General features: G+C 45.8%; 1 protein-coding gene across 1 annotated transcript in view; it reads left to right on the forward strand.

Moving 5' to 3' along the window:
• The first annotated feature begins 8,819 nt into the window (after positions 1-8,819).
• pcolce2b (procollagen C-endopeptidase enhancer 2b) overlaps positions 8,820-23,719 on the forward strand; it is a 47,053-nt gene continuing 32,153 nt past the window's right edge. Inside the window, exons 1-3 of the mRNA XM_085989882.1 lie at positions 8,820-9,313; positions 10,610-10,715; positions 22,522-22,777. Of these exons, the coding sequence (XP_085846008.1) occupies positions 9,237-9,313; positions 10,610-10,715; positions 22,522-22,777 (439 nt within the window). The 5' untranslated portion in view covers positions 8,820-9,236. The remainder of the gene's footprint in view (positions 9,314-10,609; positions 10,716-22,521; positions 22,778-23,719) is intronic.

Genomic DNA, 23,719 nt, shown 5'->3' on the forward strand with positions numbered 1-23,719 from the left:
CTTGGAAGCTAAGCTAGAGCCAGGCCTGGTTAGTACCTGGAGGGGTAACCATCAGGGAAGACCAGGTGCAGAAGGTCACGGAAGGAGCCCCGAGGAGGGGCGGTTGGTGAGCAGGCCCGGGTGTTGGGCTGAAGATTGTCGGACAGGAGGAGTGGTTGGAATGGCGGCGCGCACAGACGCAGTGGCTTTGCTTCTCCCAGGACGGTGCTATTTACGTTTAATGTTATTTGTACTGGACTCATGGGAGCTTGTAAGATCACATTTTGTTGTTCATGTACTTGTGCATTGTACAATGACAATAAAGTTGAATTATTACTTCAATTGAGTCTCCTAATGCCTTGCTTCTCTGCCATGTCCAATTAGTTGATTCTGTTATAATAGACCTGGTGTGCAGATTACTTTTTTTGTATTCATTCACGGGATCTGGGTATCACTGGCAAGGCCAGCATTTATTGCCCATCCCTAATTGCCCTTGAGAAGGTGGTGGTGAGCCGCCTTCTTGAACTGCTCCAGTCCGTGTGGTGAAGGTACTCCCACAATGCTGTTAAGTAGGAAGTTCCAGGATTTTGACCCAGCAACGATGTAGGATTGGTGATATATTTCCAAGTCGGGATAGTGTGTGACTTGAAGGAGAACTTGGAGGTGGATGTGTTCCCATGCACCTGCTGCCCTTTCCCTTCTAGGTGGTAGAGGTCGTGGGTTTGTGAGGTGCTGTTGAAGAAGCCTTGGCGAGTTGCTGCAGTGCATCTTGTAGATGGTACACACTGCAGACACAGTGTGCCGGTGGTGGAGGGAATGAATTGCCTGGCACTTGTGTGGTGCGAATGTTACTTGCCACTTATCAGCCCAAGACTGAATGTTGTCCAGGTCTTGCTGCATGCGGACATGGACTGCTTCATTATCTGAGGAGTTGCGAATGGAACTGAACACTGTGCAATCATTAGCAAAACATCCCCACTTCTGACCTTATGATGGAGGGAAGGTCATTGATGAAGCAGCTGAAGATGGTTGGGCCTAGGACACTGCCCTGAGGAACTCTTGCAGCGATGTCTAAGGGCTGAGATGATTGGCCTCCAACAACCACAACCTTTGTGCTAGGTGTGACTCCAACCAGTAGAGAATTTCCCCCCGATTCCCATTGACTTCAATTTTACTAGGGCTCCTTGATGCCACACTTGGTCAAATGCTGCCTTGATGTCAAGGGCAGTCACTCTCACCTCACCTCTGGAATTCAGCTGTTTCGTCCATGTTTGGACCAAGGCTGTAATGAGTTCTGTAGCCGAGTTGTCCTGGCAGAACCCAAACTGAGCATCGGTGAGCAGGTTATTGGTGAGTAAGTGTCACTTGATAGCACTGTCGACGACACCTTCCATCACTTTGCTGATGATTGAGAGTAAGACTGATGGGGCGGTAATTGGCCAGATTTGATTTATCCTGCTTTTTGTGGACAGGACATACCTGAGCAATTTTACACTTTGTCAGGTAGATGCCAGTGTTGCAGCTGTACTGGAACAGCTTGGCTAGAGGCGCAGCTAGTTCTGGAGCACAAGTCTTCAACATCACAGCCAGGATGTTGTCGGGGCCCATAGCCTTTACTGTATCCAATGTGCTCAGCCACCCACAGCACATCCTATACCTGCTATGCCCTCCACACTCTGGGGGTGCCCTCTGCAATATACCCACCAATGACCACTACCTTCATGATCTCTGAAAAATCCTTCTGTGTATTATTTATTTTTGTCACTGCTGTGGTGATTTTTTGAAATGCCAACTTCCTCCACAAAGTTCAAAGACAGCCAATCAGAATTCCTTGGATTCAATGGTCAGTTTAGCGAGATTGAGAGGACAGCCCAAGTGCCACAGTGAGCAATGTGCCACTTTACCAGAAGCTGAGCCTGTAGGTTTCCCTTCCAGATATATGCATTATAAACTCAATTTTTCCAGTAATATTAATATCACCACTCGCTGCGTAAAAAAGTTTTTCTTCACATTCCCCCTGTATCTCTTGCCCAAAACCTTAAATCTGTGTCCCCTAGTCCTTGTACCATCAACTAGTGGGAACAGCCTTTCCCTGTCTAGCCTATCCAAACCCGTCATAATCTTGTACACCTCTATCATATCACCCCTCAACCTCCTTTGCTCTAATGAAAACAAATCCAGCTTCTCCAACCTGTCCTTGTAGCTAAGATCCCCCATCCCTGGAACCATTCTGGTAAATCTCCTCTGCACCCTCTCAAGGGCCTTCACATCCTTTCTAAAGTGTGGTGACCAGAACTGGATGCAATACTCCAGTTGTGGCCTAACCACCCCTGAAAGAGTGGTGGAAGCAGATTCAATAATAACATTCAATAGAGAATTGGATAAATACTTGAAGGGAAAACATTTATAGGGCTATGGGGAAAGAGCAGGGGACTGGGATTAATTGTATAGCTCTACCAAAGAACAGGCACAGGCACGATAGGCCGAATAGCTCCTTCTGTGCTTTATCATTCTATGAATCTATGTGACACACAATGCAGTATTCTGCTGCTAAGAGGGAGCTAAGTGTAACTTGACCTGTTCCAGCAAGGCTACAGATCTAATTGCTGTAAATAGGTGCATCGTAAGGTCAATTAGAGGCTAATACCTATTAGGGACACTCTGAGTGTAATTGTTTCTCTGCAGATTGGCAGCTGCTCGTCAGGCCCTGACTCCTCACCAAGATCAGAACAAACACTGGGGATTGACTGTCTTTCTCTCTTTTTTAAATTGTTTTACATCTGAAACAAGATGTGATTCTCTGAAATGTGATGTCTAAAGTATAACATCCGACATGTACTGGATATGCATTAGAAGGAAGACTTTTACTTATAGATAACTGGTACTGGTCAAGCCACCTTCTGTGTACCTATATCAGAAAATAAAGTCCCAATGGAGGAAACAGCAGGACATGTGTCAGAACAATCTGAAAAGAGAAAGTAAAATTGCAATCTGAAATATGAACTATTTACCTGCCTTGAGAGAAAATTGACTAGGCACAGAAGTGAAGAAAAATGCTTACATCATGTGTCTTAATTAAAAAGAAGTTAAGTAACTTATATTAACTTATTTTTACCTAGTAATTAAAAAAGTAGTTGGCCTTATTGTTATATGATATATTGAAAATACTATTTAACCATTGGCCCAGAAATTCGGGTCAGAGGCTTCCCGCGGGTGCAAGCCTCTGACCTGCACTTACCTAGCGCGCCAGCCGTTGTGCTGTGGGCCCGCGTGGGATTCCGATCCTGGGCCTGGGCAGTGCTTGCGTATCCCAGGGGCGCAGTTAGTTCAAAATGTCCCCTGGGATCACGTGGGCCATGGAGAGCCAATGGTAGCAGGGAATCTCTATTCATAGATTTGACAGGAAGACCTGTCAAATCTATGAATACAATTCAGCCCCAAAACATAACTAAAACTTCAAATACATTTTTTTTAAATCACATTTTTAAAATAACTATAAATTACATAAAATAACTATTTTAAACAATAATTTAAATTTTTGAAAAAATTAATTACAGTTTCTCTCGGGGCTAAAAATAAACTTACCTTTCTTTAAAGTATTTAAAAATAATAAACCTGTGGAGAAAATGTTTTAATTTTACTTAATTCACCACTTACCTTGTTAAAAGCAGGCCTTGCGACTGCTTTTTAGAAGCGTAGCTACTGGAGACTTAACCTCCCAGAGAAACCTGCAAAAAAAACGGAAGTTCCAGGCGTACGTGCTGCCTCTCCGGTGCACGCGTTCGACCTGTGAACCCCTTCCTTTAAGTGAGTGGAAGTTCCAGTTTCCTGCACATGCACAGTGCATGCACGAAACCAGCACTTTCGTTGGGCCTACGCGTGAGTACCCAGCGTTTACTCACCCATGGGGACCCGAAATTCTGGCCCGATGACCTGGAATTCGCTGCCGACAGAAGTGGTGGAAGCGGAGACACTCAATGTTTTCAAGGGGAGACTGGATAGGCACTTGAGGGAAATAAACTTGCAGGGCTACAGGGATAGAGCGGGGGAATGGGACTGACTGGATTGCTCTACAGAGAGCTGGCATGGACTCAATGGGCTGAATGGCCTCCTTCTGTGCCGTTATGACTCTATGGGCAGGATTTTCATTCAGGAGTCGGGTTGGAGGCGGGACTACAACTTTCGGGGTTGTAGTCCCGCCTCCATTGAGATGCGGCCAATCCACATGATTTTAACTTGATTGACCTTGTTGAGCCCGCCCAGTGGGCTCAGCAGGCCAATTAAGGGCCACCCGGCAATAGGTGACGTCACAGACTGAAATTTCATCTGTCAAGAGGTTTTGACAGATGAAATATCAGCATTTCACAGCTGTTTGAAGCTGTCAACACTGACAGTCTTACTTCTAACATGAGTCATTCTCCACAGACTCAGTTAGAAATTTCTCCTGCACAGAAAGCTGCAAGCTGTCACTTTTGACAGTTCGCAGCCATTCTGCTTTCTGTGCCGGTGAGATGAGGGACTCCTGAGACCTAAAGGAAGGAAGGCTGAAAAGGTAAGAAAAGGTATGTAAAACTTATTTAATCACTTTAGACACACCAAACACACTTACCTTTGCACTCATGCACACATCACTCACCTGAACACCGACATCTCGGCCCCTCCAAGTCCTTCAGCCCGACGGCCCGCCTCCTCTAACTTGGCATGGTTTGGAGCCATCGGGAATCCCACACTTCTACCTTAAAAATAGGGATTAGGCTAAAAACTGCCTGTTAACTACCTGTTAACAGGCAGTTAATTGGCACTAATCCCTTCCCGCCTCGGGTAGGCGGGTCCCAGCGCGGGGCGGGTACCCGCCTCCTTTGAAACTGGCATGGAGGTGGGTTTGGGTGCAGGATGGGGTCGGGACCCCTGATTTCGGGATTTTAACCCCCTGCACGCCTCCAATCCTGACTCCACGGCACAATGAAAATCCTGCCCTATGACTCTATATGATATAATGGTCTTGATAAAACACCACATTCTCCAATTTACTATGAGCAAACCATGTGGGGACCATTAATTTTGTAAAACAAATGTTGCATAGTGTGAAAAATTATATTAATGTATTCATAGCTATAAATGTTAAAATAAATAACTTGCATTTGTATAACATCCTTCATGTCCTCACGACATCCCAAAGTGTTTCAGAGCTAATAAACTATTTTTGAAGTGTTGTAATTTAGACAAACTGCTTGAAGTACATCCAAAATTATTCAGAATTTTAATGGTATCATTGTATGACAAGGAACACGTTTGTCTTTACCCAAAATGTGTAACATGAGTGAGCAAATATTAGTGTAACATAGTGTAAAGTAATATAGTCCCACTCTCCCTCTTCCAATCAGTGTCTGGGACCCTGCTACTCCAGACCATTAGTAGAGTTGTCTTGGGTCACCACTACTGATCTGGGGTAGCAGACATCTAGGAACTATTAAAAAAAAGGAGACGGGCAATAGCAGAAGGAAATAATGAGAGAAACAACAGAGAAATAGCTGAACATTTTCATTTCTAGCCTGGAATCTCATGTTAAGGAGAACATAATGCATACTTTGGGTCAGTCTTTACGAAGGAAGACACAAAAAACCTCCCTGGGATATCGGGAAAAATAGGGACATTGGCAAAGGAGGAACTGACGCAAATCAATATCTCTAAGGATATGGTGTTAAGGAAGCTAAAGGGATTGAAGGTGGACAAATCCCCAGGGCCTGATAACATGCATCCTAGGGTACTGAAGGAGGTGGCCCTAGAGATAGCGGATGCACTAAGGATGATTTTTCAGAATTCATTAGACTCGGGAACAGTACCGATGGATTGGAGGGTAGCTAACGTTACCCCACTATTCAAAAAGGGGGGTAGGGAAAAAGCAGGTAATTACAGACCTGTAAGCCTTACATCAGTTGTGGGCAAAATGCTGGAGTCCATCATTAAGGATGAAATAGCGGAGCACTTAGCAAATGAGGACAGGATAGGACAGAGTCAACATGGATTTACAAAGGGTAAATCGTGCTTGACTAATCTATTGGAATTTTTTGAGGGAGTAACTGGTAGAATAGATGGGGGAGAGCCAGTAGATGTGGTGTACCTGGACTTCCAAAAGGCCTTCGATAAGGTCCCACATAAAAGATTAGCATGGAAAATTGAGGCTCATGGGATAAAGGGGAAAGTTTTGGCGTGGATAGGGAACTGGCTGTCAGATAGAAAACAGAGAGTTGGAATAAACGGCTCATTTTCTGAATGGCAGGCAGTAACAAGTGGGGTACCACAGGGATCTGTCCTGGGCCCCCAGCTGTTCACAATTTACATTAATGACCTGGATCAGGGAGTCGGATGCAGCATTTCCAAATTTGCAGACGACACTAAACTAGGAGGGGGGGTGGGCTCAGAGGAAGAGACCAGGAAGCTCCAGAGCGATTTGGACAGACTGGGCGATTGGGCGGATAAATGGCAGATGCACTATAATGTGGACAAGTGCGAAGTTATCCACCTTGGGTGCAGGAACGGGAGGGCAAATTATTATTTAAATGGCAATAGATTGGGAGAGGGGGAAGTACAGAGAGACCTGGGTGTTCTTGTACACCAGTCACTGAAGGCGAGCATGCAGGTGCAACAGGCGGTCAAGAAGGCAAACGGTATGCTGGCCTTCATAGCAAAAGGGTTAGAATACAGGAACAGGGATACCTTGCTGCAGCTGTACAGGGCACTGGTGAGACCACACCTCGAGTACTGTGTACAGTTTTGGTCGCCTCATCTGAGGAAGGATGTTCTTGCCATGGAGGGGGTGCAGCGGCGATTCACCAGGCTGATACCAGGAATGGCGGGAATGACCTATGAGGAGAGACTATGTAGTTTAGGGATGTACACACTGGAGTTTAGAAGATTGAGAGGGGACCTCATAGAAGTGTATAAAATTCTGACAGGTCTAGACAGACTGGATGCAGAAGGAATGTTTCCCTTGGCGGGTGAGAACAGAACTAGAGGACATAATTTAAGGATAAGGGCTAAACCATTTAGGACAGAGATGAGGGGGAATTTCTTCACTCAGAGAGTGGTGAACCTGTGGAACTCATTGCCACAGAGGGCAGTGTACGCCAGCTCATTAAATATATTTAAGAGGGAATTAGATATATTTCTATGGGCAAAAGGGGTTAAGGGTTACGGAGAGAAGGCGGGGACGGGATACTGAATTAAAGGATCAGCCATGATCTCATCGAATGGCGGAGCAGGCACGAAGGGCCGAATGGCCTACTCCTGCTCCTATCTCCTATCTTCTATGTATAAGAAAGTAACAATGAGATAAGGTCACTCAGATAATCCAGCTCATTCTCTTGTCCAGGTCCTGTTTCAGGAACTAATCTGACCATTTGTCATCAATCTTCTAATCAAAACTATATTCCTCTAATTCATGCTGAATCTGGAATGTATCACTTTCCCCTTTGAGGGCTTCATGTGAATCTGTATTGCTGCACTAGGTGGCATTCTACTACATACGCTGCTATTCTTTCCCTAAGCTCAGCTCCTGACTTCCTTGCTTTATATTTAAGTCTTCCGGTTCTTCCTAGTTTTGCACAAAATACCTCTTTATTTCTTTCTCACTGATTCACAACTTAAAAAAATTGGATCATCTTTCCTCTAATCATTGCTTTCTGAAAGAAAATAGAAGCTTCCTTAATCTCCCAAAGGATTGAATTATGAGGAAACACTGGAGAAAATTGGGCTTTTTAATCTTAAAGCATAAAACTCAATAACTAGAGGTAAATGAGAAACAGTCACAAGTGTTCAGATCCTTCTCACTATAGTATTTAGGAGTATGTAATGTTTCCGTACCCTTTCAGAATTTTGCCAAAGCTGGCATCTTTCCGCACTATCGCTTTTGGGGTTTATATGTTAGATATATTTCCTTTTGTATAAAACAGCTTTTGATTTTCTAGAGTATTTTCTGATTACCATTAAAGTCCTCAGGATCCTAAACATGGAGGAACTGTTAGGAGAGAGATGTACAATAAAGCACTGTAAACACATTTAAACATGTGGAGCTGTGGTTATTTTGCAGCGTGATGTACAGTACATCAAAGTAGGCCACACTTTTAAAATTCAAAATGAGGAGTGAGGCTTGATGAGTCTGAATAATAATTTGGCCAACCAGGTTGATTAGGGACATTCTGTTACTTCACTAGTTACAAATATCTCCTCCACTTGCTTCTGTCTGTCTTAACGCGAGTCCTGAATTGTTCTCTTATCCAGCATGTCACTCTCCAGACTAGGTTGCCATTGATGGTATTTTGCAGCAGCCACTCTGAGTAGAGATAATACCAGTCAACACCTCCTGCCTGTGCTCCGGGTGTCAAGCTGCACCCCTAGATCTGTTATCCTTCGATATTAAGCATCGTGCTCTTCGTAAACTTATTTCTTACGTACACTGAAAATAAAATCTGGACACAAAAATTACATTTTTGAAAAAACAGAAGTTGATGTTCTGTGCCCGATGATGTGGAGGCGTTTGTGGTATTATTTTCCAAAATAACCCATAAGGTTGCCCCAGTGTCACCAACTGAAAACCAAACCAAAGTTTTAAAAGGGCACAACTTCACCACAAAAACCAAAGGAAACTTATAAAGCTTAAATAATAATGTTATTGCTATTATCCGCTATGCACTTCAGTCCCTGCGGTGCCCAGCGGTGGCGTGAATAAGATTCTCAATGAATTTTCCTCAGCTTTAAAAGAAACTTTGGAATTTAAGCTGGGGCTCCGCCCCTCTTCAGCTTGGGGCTTGGCCAAAGGTGGCAACCTTAAGTCTCCAAACAAATGTCTCCAAAGAGTAATGGAAAAACACTGCTTCGAGTCAACCTACTGTATAAAAGTCAACGACTTGCTCATTTCCCCCACCGTTTAACCAGCAGCTCTCCCTTTCCATTGTCAACCAGAATAGATTGGCACAGTTACTTTTTCGAAAACAGATTTCAATTTAGATTTAAACCTTTAAAAAAAAAAAAAAAGTTTTCCGCTTACTTTAGTCTGACCACTAATACCTTGGTGTTGGGTCTGCCTCCTCCCCCGAAGAACAGACACGATATTCATGTGCAGGCAGCCAGCAGCCTTCCTTCAGGGATTCGCAGAGCGGGCCGTCGACACGATCGGGATCTTGAGTTAACCAGCGAGGCTCTGACTGCGTTGTAGATCCGCCCCCCCACCTCCATCTACCTGATCCACACCGAGCACCATGAAATCCACCGCTTACCCTTACCTCGGGCTTTTGTGCGCGACTCTGATCTCATGCCAACTCCCAACAGGAAAAAGGTAAAACGAAAACTGACAAAAAAAAGTTTGTAAACTTTCACCCACCCCTGTAACTTTTTGTGAGCGCTTGGGACGCCTGTCTGTGTCTGTGTGTGTGTGTGCTGGAGGTTCCGGGCACCGGGGAGACACGCCAGCCATGGTTTATATCAGATATGTTTGATTTTGCCGAAAAGGATGACTAAATGCTTCTTATCACCGGTATCTCTGTCATCCCGGCTTCAAAAGGCTGCTGCAGTGTTGGACTCGTGTTGAAAGCTTGAAACAGTAAGACGGTCCCAGGACTACACCACTGTTCAGTGAAATCTGGTGGCTGTTTAACATTACTAGAAGCGATTTACTGCATCAAATCATCGCACGGCATTCACACTAAACTCATGTCTCAACTTTACTGTCCGGCTGGGGAACCATCCAGGAGTTTTACATGCTGCCATCATAGCCTATTTTTTTTGGCAGAGGTAGACGAACATGAGAGTTAAAGAAAGTTTAATGAAAGCAAAGAATTGCGAGACTCTCAAGACTTGATCACTATGAAAGAGAGTGAACTTCATTCAGTGACGAAATTCGAAACGGTGCTTAAAATGATCGTGCATATTTAGACCTGTATGTACCTACTGTATCTTGCATGTCATATTGTGTTACTGCAATATAATAGATACCAGGCAAAGATTCTCTGGTAAAGAACTGCAGATTACTTTTAGGGAAACCTGGTGTCATTATGTCACAGTCATCGATTGCGTGTGTCAACCTTCACTGTGTGTGAAGGAGGTGGAGCACACTGACAGTTACCAGCCATGTTGCTGGTACAGACACAGGCCAAGAAAACAGATTCGTACCGTATGCAAATTTGAAGCACTATATATATATATATAACAAAAATAATAACAGATCCCAGAGAGCTGGTTTTAAGACAACTTTGGATCCTAACGTTCAGATAATAATGGTTATAAACAGATCTGATTGTTGATAATATTACCAAAACTCCCACAGATTATTACTTATAATAACTGCATGGAAATCTAGCTTGAAAACGACGCTGTGATATAATTTTATGAACGGTTAACGATTTGTATCCAATACCCTGGTCCACTATTTTAAGGCATTAACCAGTTTGTTTTTTAATGAGTTAGCACCTCTGTTAAAAGAGCAGACACAGGAATTTGATAGGAATGTGTTGCGTTCTTACGGCAATAGGTAGTGTCATTCTCAGGCTTATGTTTTGTGGAACACGGCATTGATAAAGCTTGAGATTTAGCTATCTGTAAATCTGCTCTTGTCTTTTCTTGTTGCCGTTTCCAGGAACTTTAAGTGTGGAGGAATTCAAAGTGGAGAGTCAGGTTTCATCGGCAGTGAGGGATTCCCTGGACTCTACCCGCCCAACAGCAAATGCACATGGAAAATCACGGTATGAGGTCGAGAGGTTTTTACCAACACTTTTTTACTACAAAATATATTTTTAAATTACTTTAAAAGCAATAAATTTGTCAGAACTGTGTAACCGAAAGAATTTGGCAAAACCCCAATTAATGAAGAAATCATGTAATTACAGCAAGAAATATTTATATATAAATATAATCATTCATTATGTGTTGGCAGTGGTTCCATCTGTTGACATGAGCTGCAGATTGAAGCGGCTGTGTCATTTAGGTGAAGTTTTCCAGGTTCAATGCCTGGAATAAAGACACCAACAAGACAGAATCATAGAAATTATAGCAAAGGATTTGGCCTCTCGCGCCTGTGTCAGACTAACTCTTCAACCGGAACTGTTTACTACAATCCCAATGCCCCGCTCTCTCCTGTATCCTTTTAAAGGTCTTCCTTTTCAAATACCCTTTTAAATGATGTTATAGTCTCTGCCTCAATCACCACTTGAGTTAAAGTATACCATGTTTTAATGATCCTATATGTGAAAAGATTCTTCTAACTCCCCCCCCCCCTTTGTTCTTCTGATAATCCAGATATTAGACCCCTTGTTACTGATTCACCAAACCAGGAGAAACTATCTTTCGCCATTTATCCTCTCAAAAGCTTTCATGATTTTCAAAACCTTTTTAGATCCCCTCTTAAGCCTTTCTGTTCTAATGAAAAAGATTGCTGTGGGAATGAGTTTGTGTGGAACATTTGCTATGGGTGTAATCCAATTTCACTCATTTTGCTCATATACATGGTGATCTTAAACTGATGTAAAAGCATGTGCGACAATCCAATTATTATTACTCATGTTGAGGTATAGTTCCAAGGACGCCACAGTCCTCTGGTTCCTTGCCCATGCAATACTTCTTCAGTAACTCAGTGAGGATCTTTACAGGACTTTAATAAAAAAAGGCAAAAAAAAACTTGCCCATAAACAAAATCTTCCCCTCTTGTTCTTCAATTAGGCAATCAGCATTTGTTGTTTGAATAAAAATCGATTAAAAAAAATTGTACAGAATGACAAAACAGAAGAATGTTAACATTTTTCAGAATTATTCTTAACTGGTTGAGATGATCGGAGAAACTGGGATAGTTTTTGAGAATAGGCAGTGGTCGGGTGGTGGGTTATAAGCACCATCCAAAGTCAGCTTCATTTACCTAACATGGGGGCTGAGAATGGGCCTGGCATTTGGAGCTTTCCAGAGGAAGGCAGGGAATTACATTTAGTCAGTTTTCAAAGAGCTGCTTACAAGGGGTGATGGGTAAATTTAAAGAGATACGGCCACATGAAGTTAAGTGGTTGCATATACCGCTAAAAATGTTGTCAGCAATTACAAAGCCAGCTAATATTTATATAATGTATATTCCAGCCTTTGGAAAGGTTGTTTGGGTAACAGAATAGCTGGCAGAACCTATTAGCACAACAAATGAGGCAGGAAATTGAATCTACTGCCAAGTGGTTCACTTGGCGCAACACCCCAGTCAATGTCTGACTGAAGTGGAGATGGTGCAGAATGGTAGGAAGGAGGGTATCCCTGTTTACCATTCAAGGGTACCTTTCCCATTGGACAGCATTGCAGCTAGCCTGAAAGGAGGCTGAGGAAGAGGACTTGAGGACACAGTTGACTGTTACTTCCAGTGGCACTGCCAATCCTATGGTGCATGTGTCTCTGCAGCTTATCGGCACAGCTCTGCATCTGGTTACTTATTAAGCCAGAGCATGTGTAGCCAGCTCCATACGCTCATTATCATGTAGGTGTATCTCTGCCTGTAAAATGTGTAAGAAGTCACACAACACCAGGTTATAGTCCAACAGTTTTATTTGAAATCACAAGCTTTCGGAGCGCTGCTCCTTCATCAGGTGAAGTGGAGAGATGCATAAAGACACAGCTTATATAGTCAGAGAATAATGCCAGATGATTACAGGTAATCTTTCTAACTGCCATTTATCACACCTCGGCAGAGAGATAATCACAGCAATCAAAGGTGTGAATGGTGTCCAAACAGGTTAGTCAGGAAAACATTACATCAAAGAACAATGAGGTGGGGTCACAAGGGGTCAAATGTTGCAGATGCTGGGGTCTGTATGAAAAACAAAAAGCAGACAAAAAAACATTTTTTTTGCTGGAAATCACAGCAGGTCCGGCCGCATCTGTGTAGAGAGAACAAGCCAATGATGACTTGAGTCTGGATGACCCTACGTCAGGTGGAGTTACATGTACCGTGACATGAACCCAAGCTCCCGGTTGAGGCCGTCCTCATGAGTGCGGAACTTGGCTATCAGTTTCTGCTCTATGATTTTGCGTTGTCGTGTGTCTCGAAGGCCGCCTTGGAGAATGCTTACCCGAAGATCGGAGGCTGAATGTCCTTGACTGCTGAAGTGTTCCCCGACTGGGAGGGAACACTCCTGCCTGGCGATTGTTGCGCGGTGTCCGTTCATCCGTTGTCGCAGTGTCTGCATGGTCTCGCCAATGTACCATGCTCCGGGGCATCCTTTCCTGCAACATATGAGGTAGACAACATTGGGCGAGTCACATGAGTATGTACCATGTAACTGGTGGGTGGTGTCCTCACGTATGATGATGGTATCTGTGTTGATGATCTGGCATGTCTTGCAGAGGTTGCCGTGGCAGGGTTGTGTGGTGTCGTGGTCGCTGTTCTCCTGAAAGCTGGGTAATTTGCTGCGAACGATGGTCTGTTTGAGGTTGGGCGGCTGTTTGAAGGCGAGTAGTGGAGGCGTGGGGATGGCCTTAGCGAGGTGTTCATCGTCATCGATGACATGTTGAAGGCTGCGAAGAACATGGCGTAGTTTCTCCGCTCCGGGGAAGTACTGGACGACGAAGGGTACTCTGTTGGTTGTGTCCCGTGTTTGTCTTCTGAGGAGGTCTATGCGATTTTTTGCTGTGGCCCATCAGAACTGTCGATCGACAAGTCAAGCATCATATCCCATTCTTACGAGGGCATCTTTCAGCGTCTGTAGGTGTCCATTGCGTTCCTCCTCGTCTGAGCAGATCCTGTGTATTCGCAGGGCTTGTCCATAGGGGATGGCTTCTTTAATGTGGTTAGGGTGGAAGCTGGAGAAGTGGAGCATCCTGAGGTTGTCCATGGGCTTGCGGTAGAGTGAAGTGCTGAGGTGTCCGTCTTTGATGGAGATTCGTGTGTCCAAGAATGAAACCGATTCTGAGGAGTAGTCCATGGTGAGTTTGATGGTGGGATGGAACTTGTTGATGTTATCGTGTAGTCTTTTCAGTGATTCTTCGCCGTGGGTCCATAGGAAGAAAATGTCGTCGATATATCTGGTGTATAGCGTTGGTTGGAGGTCCTGTGCAGCGAAGAAGTCTTGCTCGAACTTGTGCATGAAGATGTTGGTGTATTGGGGTGCGAATTTGGTCCCCATGGCTGTTCCGTGTGTTTGGGTAAAGAACTGGTTGTCGAAGGTGAAGACATTGTGGTCAAGGATGAAGCGGATGAGTTGTAGGATGGCGTCTGGAGATTGGCTGTTGTTGGTGTTGAGTACTGAGGCTGTCGCAGCGATGCCGTCATCGTGGGGGATACTGGTGTAGAATGTCGAGACGTCCATCGTGGCGAGGAGTGTTCCTGGTTCAACTGGTCCGTGGGTGCTGAGTTTCTGTAAGAAGTCTGTAGTGTCGCGACAGAAGCTGGGGGTTCCCTGTATGATGGGTTTAAGGATGCCCTTGACGTCACCAACAACAGCCAATCTCCAGACGCCATCCTACAACTCATCCACTTCATCCTTGACCACAATGTCTTCACCTTCGACAACCAGACACCTGACGAAGGAGCAGCGCTCCGAAAGCTTGTGATTTCAAATAAAACTGTTGGACTATAACCTGGTGTTGTGTGATTTCTTACATTTGTCCACCCCAGTCCAACACCGGCATCTCCACACCATGTGTGTTTATGGACATTGAGAGAGGACAGAATTATGCTTGGATGCAATGCTCCCTCTAACTTTTTTTTTGGGTGCGCGGTCCCTTTAAGTGGCTGCATGGCCAATTCAAATTTTTGCTCATGCACGGTTTCTCCCATTTAAAAGCCGGTGAGCAGCCTGCCTGGGACCTCCAGACCACTGCGTGGCAGCCCAGCCTAGGGGAACATTGCTTGGATGTGATGCCTCGCATGGTAAAATAGCTTGCCAGCATTCATTGTGGAAGCTCACACATGAATAATGCTTACTTGGACAAGCTAACAAAGACTTGCATTTATATAGCGCCTTTCACGACCTCAGGATGTCCCAAACTGCTTTACAGCCAATGTAGTACTTTTTGAAGTGTAGTCACTGTTGTAATGTAGCTACCAGAAGGTACAACAGAAATACTACTGTACTTAGTATAATGGCATTTCTGTCTTTGTTACCTGTGCTACTCCTCTGTATAGGTCTGATTAGACCACTGGCTAATTGCAGACTTTGCTTTGCGTTGGCTATTGTGTTGTGCAAGACATGCTGGTCAGTCATATGATTTTGTATAGATGCTGGCCTTCGGCAACCTTCCCAATCATTACAGAATATTGATTCCCACTTAACAGTATAAGATTCTCTCTCTGCTTCCACAGTTTAAACAAAAGACTCAAATTTAAAAAGAAGTAAATTAAAGTTAGCTACATTTCCATTTAACTGTTTGACATTTAGGTGGCGATTTTGCCACAGGAGGCGGGTTGGAGTCGGGTTGACTGATGGCTTACATCCTAGGGTCTTGAGGGAAGTGGTGTTAGGGATTGTGGATGCATTGGTAATAATTTTCCAAAACTCCCTGGACTCAGCAAAGATCCCGGCAGATTGGAAAACTGCTATTGTAACACCCTTATTTAAAAAGGGTAGTAGGCAGAAGGCTGGAAACTATAGACCTGTTAGCCTAACATCTGTGGTTGGTAAAATGTTAGAGTCCATTATTAAGGAGACAGTAATGGGACATTTGGATAAACATAATTTAATAGGACAAACTCAGCATGGTTTCATGAAGGGGAAGTCATGTTTGACAAATTTGCTTGAGTTCTTTGAGGAAGTAACGTACAGGGTGGATAAAGGGGAACCAGTGGACGTAGTGTATTTAGACTTCCAAAAGGCATTTGACAAGGTGCCACACAAAAGATTATTGCTCAAGATAAAAAATCACGGGATTGGGGGTAATATTCTGGCGTGGGTGGAGGATTGGCTCTCTAATAGAAAGCAGAGAGTTGGGATAAATGGTTCGTTCTCAGACTGGCAATCAGTAACTAGTGGTGTTCCGCAGGGGTCAGTGCTGGGTCCCCAACTCTTTACAATCTATATTAACGATTTGGAGGAGGGGACCGAGTGTAACATATCAAAGTTTGCAGATGATACAAAAATGGGAGGGAAAGTAGTGAGTGAGGAGGACATAAAAAACCTGCAAAGGGACATAGACAGGCTAAGTAAGTGGGCAGAGATTTGGCAGATGGAATACAATACTGGAAAGTGTGAGGTTATGCACTTTGGCAGGAAAAATCATAGAGCAAGTTATTATCTTAATGGCAAGAAACTGGAAAGTACTGTAGTACAAAGGGATCTGGGGGTCCTGGTGCACGAAACTCAAAAAGTTAGTATGCAGGTGCAGCAAGTGATCAAGAAGGCCAATGGAATGTTGGCTTTTATTGCTAGGGGGGTAGAATATAAAAACAGGGAGGTATTGCTGCAGTTATACAAGGTATTGGTGAGACCGCACCTGGAATACTGCATACAGTTTTGGTGTCCATACTTAAGAAAAGACATACTTGCTCTCGAGTCAGTACAAAGAAGGTTCACTCGGTTAATCCCGGGGATGAGGGGGTGGTCATATGAGGAGAGGTTGAGTAGATTGGGACTCTACTCATTGGAGTTCAGAAGGATGAGAGGCGATCTTATTGAAACATATAAGATTGTGAAGGGGCTTGATCGGGTAGATGCGGTGAGGATCTTCCCAATGATGGGTGAAACTAGAACTAGGGGGCATAATCTTAGAATAAGGGGCTGCTCTTTCAAAACTGAGATGAGCAGAAACATCTTCACTCAGAGGGTGGTAGGTTTGTGAAATTTGCTGCCCCAGAAAGCTGTGGAAGCTACATCATTAAATAAATTTAAAACAGAAATAGATAGTTTCCTAGAAGTAAAGGGAATTAAGGGTTACGGGGAGCGGGCAGGAAATTGGACATGAGTCTAGGTTCGGAATGGTCATGGCCCTGTGGGTAGTGGAGCGGGCCCAGGGGCCGTGTAGCCTGGTTCTGCTCCTACTTCTTGTGTTCTAATTCTGTGTTAGATTTCAGGAGATAGTTTTATTCCTGTTCCTGGCTGGGGTGGAGATCGCCTTTACAGACGGTAAGTACTGTAGAAAATATAGGGACAGTGATCTCCTGGACAAATTTCTATCGCCTAGATGGGTCGGAGAGGAATTTCCCAGATTTTTTCTCCCAAATTGGCCATTGGGTTTTTTATCTGTTTTTTTGCCTCTCCTGGGAGATCACATGGGTTCGGGTGGGATGGAGAGTGATAGAAGATTTGAGGTTAGGATCAGATCAGCCATGATCTTATTGAATGGTGGAGCAGGCTCGAGGGGCCGATTGGCCTACTCCTGCTCCTATTTCTTATGTTCTTATGTTCCGGTCCCGCTGCCGGTTTCAGCCGCTCCCAAATAACAATTTTCATTTAACTGGGCTCATTAAGCCCGCCGTGCGCGCTGCCCGGCCCAATCAGTGGGTGTGGGTCTGCTGCTCGCCTCTGCTGACGTCATCGATTCAGTTGGCTTTAAGGGGTCCATGTAGCCTTTGCTTTTCATTTCCTTTGTGCTGCTCCTGAAAACGGCCCACTGCAACATGACTGCTCCAAGATGTAAGGCTGCTCCTTGTTTTGATGATGACTCCCTCCATGCTCTTGTGGAGGGAGTAAGAGAGCGCAGGGAAGTTCTGTTCCCTCCTGATGGCCGGTGGAAGTCTCCTCAGCAGAGCCTGGATGCAAATTGCTGAGGAGGTAAGCACAAGGTCCTTGTGCTCACGCACCTGGGGTGCAGTGCCGAAAACGGTTCAATGACCTGCTGCGCTCAGCAAAAGTGAGTATAACATCACACTTACCTTCAACCTGCTTCCCATCTGTTCTCATCGCCAGCACTCTGCATTGTCAGCCTACTCCTCCACATCCCACTTACCCTTACTTCCCTTGCACCCTTATCTATCCTTCTCTCTATGTACAGAATAACTTCACCATCCTACTATGCACCCCTCATACTCGCTCTCACTGTTATACACTGACAACTAAAAAAGCACAGGGAGGCACCTTGGTATTGGCACCTCACTGTTAACTGCCTTAAGTGCCTCTCCCACTGTTTGGTGTCGGGTCTGATCGGGACTCGCAGACCCGACACTTTGCAGAGTTGCGTGGGAGCGGGATGGCGGCAGGTTAGCAACCCGCCGTCAATCATTTAGATTTTTACTCCCGACCCTCCTCCAAACCCGCCCTCTGAGCGCCGGCAAATTCGCGGCCTTAAAGTGGATCCACGAGGTGAAACTTACTCCTTAAAGGGGGACTGGATTGTTAGGTTTGTTTTCTTAAGAAAGATCCTGGATTGCTTCATTAGAGCAGAGAAGGCTGACAGGTAACCACATTAGAGGTGTTCATAATCATGAAGGGTTTTGAGAAGATAAATAGGGAAAACCTATTTCCACAGGTTGGTGAGTCAGTAACTAGACGGTAAAATTTAAGATCAAAGAATGAACAAAGAGTTTAGGATAATTTTATTTACACAGTGTTGTTGGGGTGTGAAAGGCACCAGAGACAATGGGGGAAGTAGAATCCATAGCAGCTTTTAAAAAGAAAGTGGCTAAGTATTTAAAAAACAAAAAAAGTAAAAAGCTAAGGGGAAAGAGCAGGGCAATGGGTCCAAGTGGATAGTGCAGGGCAATGGGTCCAAGTGGATAGTGCAGGGCAATGGGTCCAAGTGGATAGTGCAGGGCAATGGGTCCAAGTGGATAGTGCAGGGCAATGGGTCTAAGTGGATAGTGCAGGGCAATGGGTCCAAGTGGATAGTGCAGGGCAATGGGTCCAAGTGGATAGTGCAGGTCAATGGGTCCAAGTGGATAGTGCAGGGCAATGGGTCTAAGTGGATAGTGCAGGGCATTGGGTCCAAGTGGATAATGCAGGGCAATGGGTCCAAGTGGATAGTGCAGGGCAATGGGTCTAAGTGGAGAGTTCAGGGCAATCGGTCTAAGTGGATAGTGCAGGGCAATGGGTCCAAGTGGATAGTGCAGGGCAATGGGTCTAAGTGGATAGTGCAGGGCATTGGGTCCAAGTGGATAGTGCAGGGCAATGGGTCCAAGTGGATAGTGCAGGGCAATGGGTCCAAGTGGATAGTGCAGGGCAATGGGTCTAAGTGGATAGTGCAGGGCAATGGGTCCAAGTGGATAGTGCAGGGCAATGGGTCCAAGTGGATAGTGCAGGGCAATGGGTCTAAGTGGATAGTGCAGGGCAATGGGTCCAAGTGGATAGTGCAGGGCAATGGGTCCAAGTGGATAGTGCAGGTCAATGGGTCCAAGTGGATAGTGCAGGGCAATGGGTCTAAGTGGATAGTGCAGGGCATTGGGTCCAAGTGGATAATGCAGGGCAATGGGTCCAAGTGGATAGTGCAGGGCAATGGGTCTAAGTGGAGAGTTCAGGGCAATGGGTCCAAGTGGATAGTTCAGGGCAATGGGTCCAAGTGGATAGTGCAGGGCAATGGGTCTAAGTGGATAGTGCAGGGCATTGGGTCCAAGTGGATAGTTCAGGGCAATGGGTCCAAGTGGATAGTGCAGGGCAATGGGTCCAAGTGGATAGTGCAGGGCAATGGGTCTAAGTGGATAGTTCAGGGCAATGGGTCCAAGTGGGTAGTGCAGGGCAATGGGTCCAAGTGGATAGTGCAGGGCAATGGGTCCAAGTGGATAGTGCAGGGCAATGGGTCCAAGTGGATAGTGCAGGGCAATGGGTCCAAGTGGATAGTTCAGGGCAATGGGTCCAAGTGGATAGTGCAGGGCAATGGGTCTAAGTGGATAGTTCAGGTCAATGTGTCCAAGTGGATAGTGCAGGGCAATGGGTCTAAGTGGATAGTGCAGGGCATTGGGTCCAAGTGGATAGTGCAGGGCAATGTGTCCAAGTGGAGAGTTCAGGGCAATGTGTCCAAGTGGATAGTGCAGGGCAATGTGTCCAAGTGGATAGTGCAGGTCAATGGGTCCAAGTGGAGAATTCAGGGCAATGGGTCCAAGTGGATAGTGCAGGGCAATGGGTCCAAGTGGATAGTGCAGGTCAATGGGTCCAAGTGGATAGTGCAGGGCAATGGGTCCAAGTGGATAGTGCAGGTCAATGGGTCCAAGTGGATAGTGCAGGGCAATGGGTCCAAGTGGATAGTTCAGGGCAATGGGTCTAAGTGGAGAGTGCAGGGCAATGGGTCCAAGTGGATAGTGCAGGGCAATGGGTGTTAAGTAGATAGTTCAGGGCAATGGGTCCAAGTGGAGAGTGCAGGTCAATGGGTCCAAGTGGATAGTGCAGGGCAATGTGTCCAAGTGGATAGTGCAGGTCAATGGGTCCAAGTGGATAGTGCAGGGCAATGGGTCCAAGTGGATAGTTCAGGGCAATGGGTGTTAAGTGGCTAGCTGTTTCAGAGAAGTGACACAGGTGTGATGGTACAAATGGTTTCCTTCTGTGCTGTAAATTCTATGGGGTCAATTTTCAGGCCACCGTCGGGCGGCTTTTCAGGCAGCCAGGGGCCGAAAATCGCCGAAAAAGCAGGTCGGGACCCCCCTCCCCCGCCTGATTCCCAGCCCCGTCCGACTTTCGGACCGCCGTTTCTCCGCGACCCGCTTCAGTCCCGGCCGCCGCTGGCGGGACTGGTCGTCGGCACACTAATGACCAATAATTACCTTGTTGAAGAAGATTTTCCGGGGCCGTTGCAACTTTGGGGCTTTCCCCACATCAAACACACCTGCGGGGAACCCCGCTGATGAGACCTGGCGTGAAGCTTGCCGGCTTGCTTGCTGTCAGCTGCAGGTCAGGGAAAGCTGCGATTTAAAGGGACAGCACTTGTATGTTGAAGGACCTTGTTGTTGCAGGTTTGGGGCTACTTCTTCAAGGCTTAGGCACAGCTGTGGAAGGTTGGAGCCTCACACACTTCTCCAATGCGATCTCTTGGGAAGCCCCTCTCGCCACCCTCACTCAGCGCTTCCTCAGCGGAGGTATCTGCGAGAAGCATGGGACGCCTATTTTTCCTTCCCTTCTTGCCATTAGAGGATCTCCAGCAGCAGAGGCGGCAGCAGCAGAACCAGGAACAGCAGGATCAGCACCAGGAGCACCAGGCTGCTGCTCACTCACCTGAAGCTGCACAGGCCAGAAGGGGCCAGCGCTTGGAAGTGGCTTGCGAGCACCTTGCTGCGCTTTAGGGGGCCATGGGGACCCGTTTCTGCACTGGCAGTCCTACTCAGAAGGACTTCCATGAAGATCTGGTTTCTCTGTTCAACAGATGGCCAACGCTCCTCAAGAGATGTCATTCTCTTATGAGCACTCACCATGTTTTCCGTACCCTGGCGAGTTATCTCCTCCAAAGAGGTTGCCAACCTTTCCATGGTGATGTGTTCATGCGCCAATGACTCCACAAAGGCTCTGCTCGTGGTCGCTATGGACTCCTCCATTCGCTCCACACTCGCAGCGACCCTGGAGACAAAACGTGCCAGAGACTCCTGCATCTGTGCATGGAGATCCATCACCTCTTCTCTTGCGGATGGACCGATGGCAGAGGGTCGACATGCAGCGCAGCTGAGCTGAGCTGGCAGAGCCCTGCGCCCTCCGACGAGGACTCTCCACTGCTGTCCCTGTCTCCAGAATCTGCTGAGGCTCACTTGTGAGCTGTGAAACACCAGGTGACAACACTACTCTATGTCCCGAGGTGTGAGTGTCTGCGCTGGTGCTGGGTGCACTTACTTCTGCTGACGCTGTGCCCTCAGAGGTTGGAGCTTCCTCTGAGGAGTCTGGCTGCACAGCCTCTTCCTCCTCCACAGTGAGGACGGGGGCTCTGGATGGTACTGTGGGGGAGTAAAGGAAGGAGTTAGAGATGTAATGCCAAGGTTCTTCTGGTGACTCCCAGCGAGTTGGCATCTGCTGACACCTGCATCCATGCAGCATTGGTCTCAGTGGGAGGCCTCTTCCTCCCTGACCTAGGGAAGAGGACCTCCCTGTGGGCCCTAACCCCATCCAATAATGCCTGCAGTGAAGCCTCGTCGAATTTGAAGGCAGCTCGGGGTCTGGCACTGGCCACAGCTGCTGCAGGCTCCTCTGCCATCCTGTATGGGTCGTTTGGAAGTCTTCAGAGGATGCAGTGCTTGCTGTGGACCTTGAAAGCACCACGAATGATGACATCATACTGTGGGGATTTCTGACTCGAATTGGACAATTAGCAAGGCTTCCCACATGCTGGGAATTAATTGGCCAATTGAGGGAAAATTGCGTGGAGCTGGCTGACACTTTTTTATGTGTGTCAGAAACCCCACATTCGGGGAAACCTGACCATTTCCCAAACAAGCCGAAAATCAGGGCCTATGATTCTATATTGGTTAGGTTTCCTCTTTAATAAGGATCTGGATATTGAGAACCTCCCATTTTTTATAAATAAAAACTTTATTAAGTAAGAATAGCTCACTGTACACGTGGCTCTCTGTATTGCACTGATATTTTCAGTGTGCTGTGGTGAGGCAGATTAGTCATTCCTTTTAACTTCTTGTGTTATTTGAGCAGCAGCCAACAGTGAAATTGTTTTTAATGTTGTTATCTGCAGGTACCAAAAGGCCGGGTGGTGGCTCTGAATTTCCGTTTCCTCGATCTGGAACGTGACACTCTCTGCAGATACGATTACATCGATGTTTATAATGGCCACGTCAATGGCCAGCGACTGGGCAGGTTTTGTGGTACTTCAAAGCCTGGAGCCATCATCTCAACTGGCAACAAAATGATGGTACAGATGGTAACCGATGCCAACACTGCAGGAAATGGTTTTGTTGCTATGTATTCTGCAACTCGGCCAAACCAGAGAAGTAAGGTCATTTCATTCCTACTGGCAGAATATGCACTATAAATGTATGGTAAAACTAGAAATGTCAATATGAAATATAAATTGTTTCAGCGGTGGCACTCTCGCCTCTAAGTTAAAAGGTTGTGGCTTCGAGCCCAGCTCTAGAGACTTGAGCACACAATCAAAGCTAGCACTTCAGTGCAGTACTTTTAGTTGAAACGTTAAACCGTGGAAGTAAAAGATTCCATGGCACTATTTGATGAAGAGCAGGGGGAGTTTTCCCAGTGTCCTGGTCAATATTTATCACTCAACCACATCACTAAAATCCCATTGCTGTTTGTGAGCGCAAATTGGCTGCTGCGTTTCCTCACATTACAACAGTGACGAGACTTCAAAAGTACTTCATTGGCTGTGAATGAAGATTTCCGTGGAAATAAAAATCAGGAGAGATGTAAAACAGACTGCCGATTCGCTTTACACTACTGCACAAGGCCAAAATGACCCTCCTTTAATCTTATTGTAAAAGTTTTGTAAGTGCTGTATGTTTTAATTTTATTTTTTCACCATAGTGTGTGTGAGGCACCAATAGGCAGTTAACTCCTTCAGATAGTCACTGATAGAGTTTTTTTTAATGAACTATCCGAATTAAAGTATTCTTTTTACATTGGCATTAAGGGCTAGAAATTACACGCTGTGATATGAAACTGTTTGTAAATAAATTGAATGTGGCAACATCTCTGCTTCAACAGGTCTCTTTAATATCTCACTTAAGTGGCTGTTATTCATGTACGAGTCTTGACAATGAGTGTTGGCAAAGTATTCAACCATGGGGGAGGGGTGGGGGGGAAATCACAGATGAGCCTAATCCTATCCTCGCCCAATGACCACACACCTGCAGTTCCATTGGCTAATGATCAGGAGGAAGAACCCTGGTCTATTTTCCCCCTTCTGAACCCAGGATCAT

The sequence above is a fragment of the Somniosus microcephalus genome, chromosome 6, assembly GCF_052327205.1.
Source record: "Somniosus microcephalus isolate GS21.2 chromosome 6, FLI_Smic_1.0, whole genome shotgun sequence".
Lineage (NCBI taxonomy): Eukaryota > Metazoa > Chordata > Chondrichthyes > Squaliformes > Somniosidae > Somniosus > Somniosus microcephalus.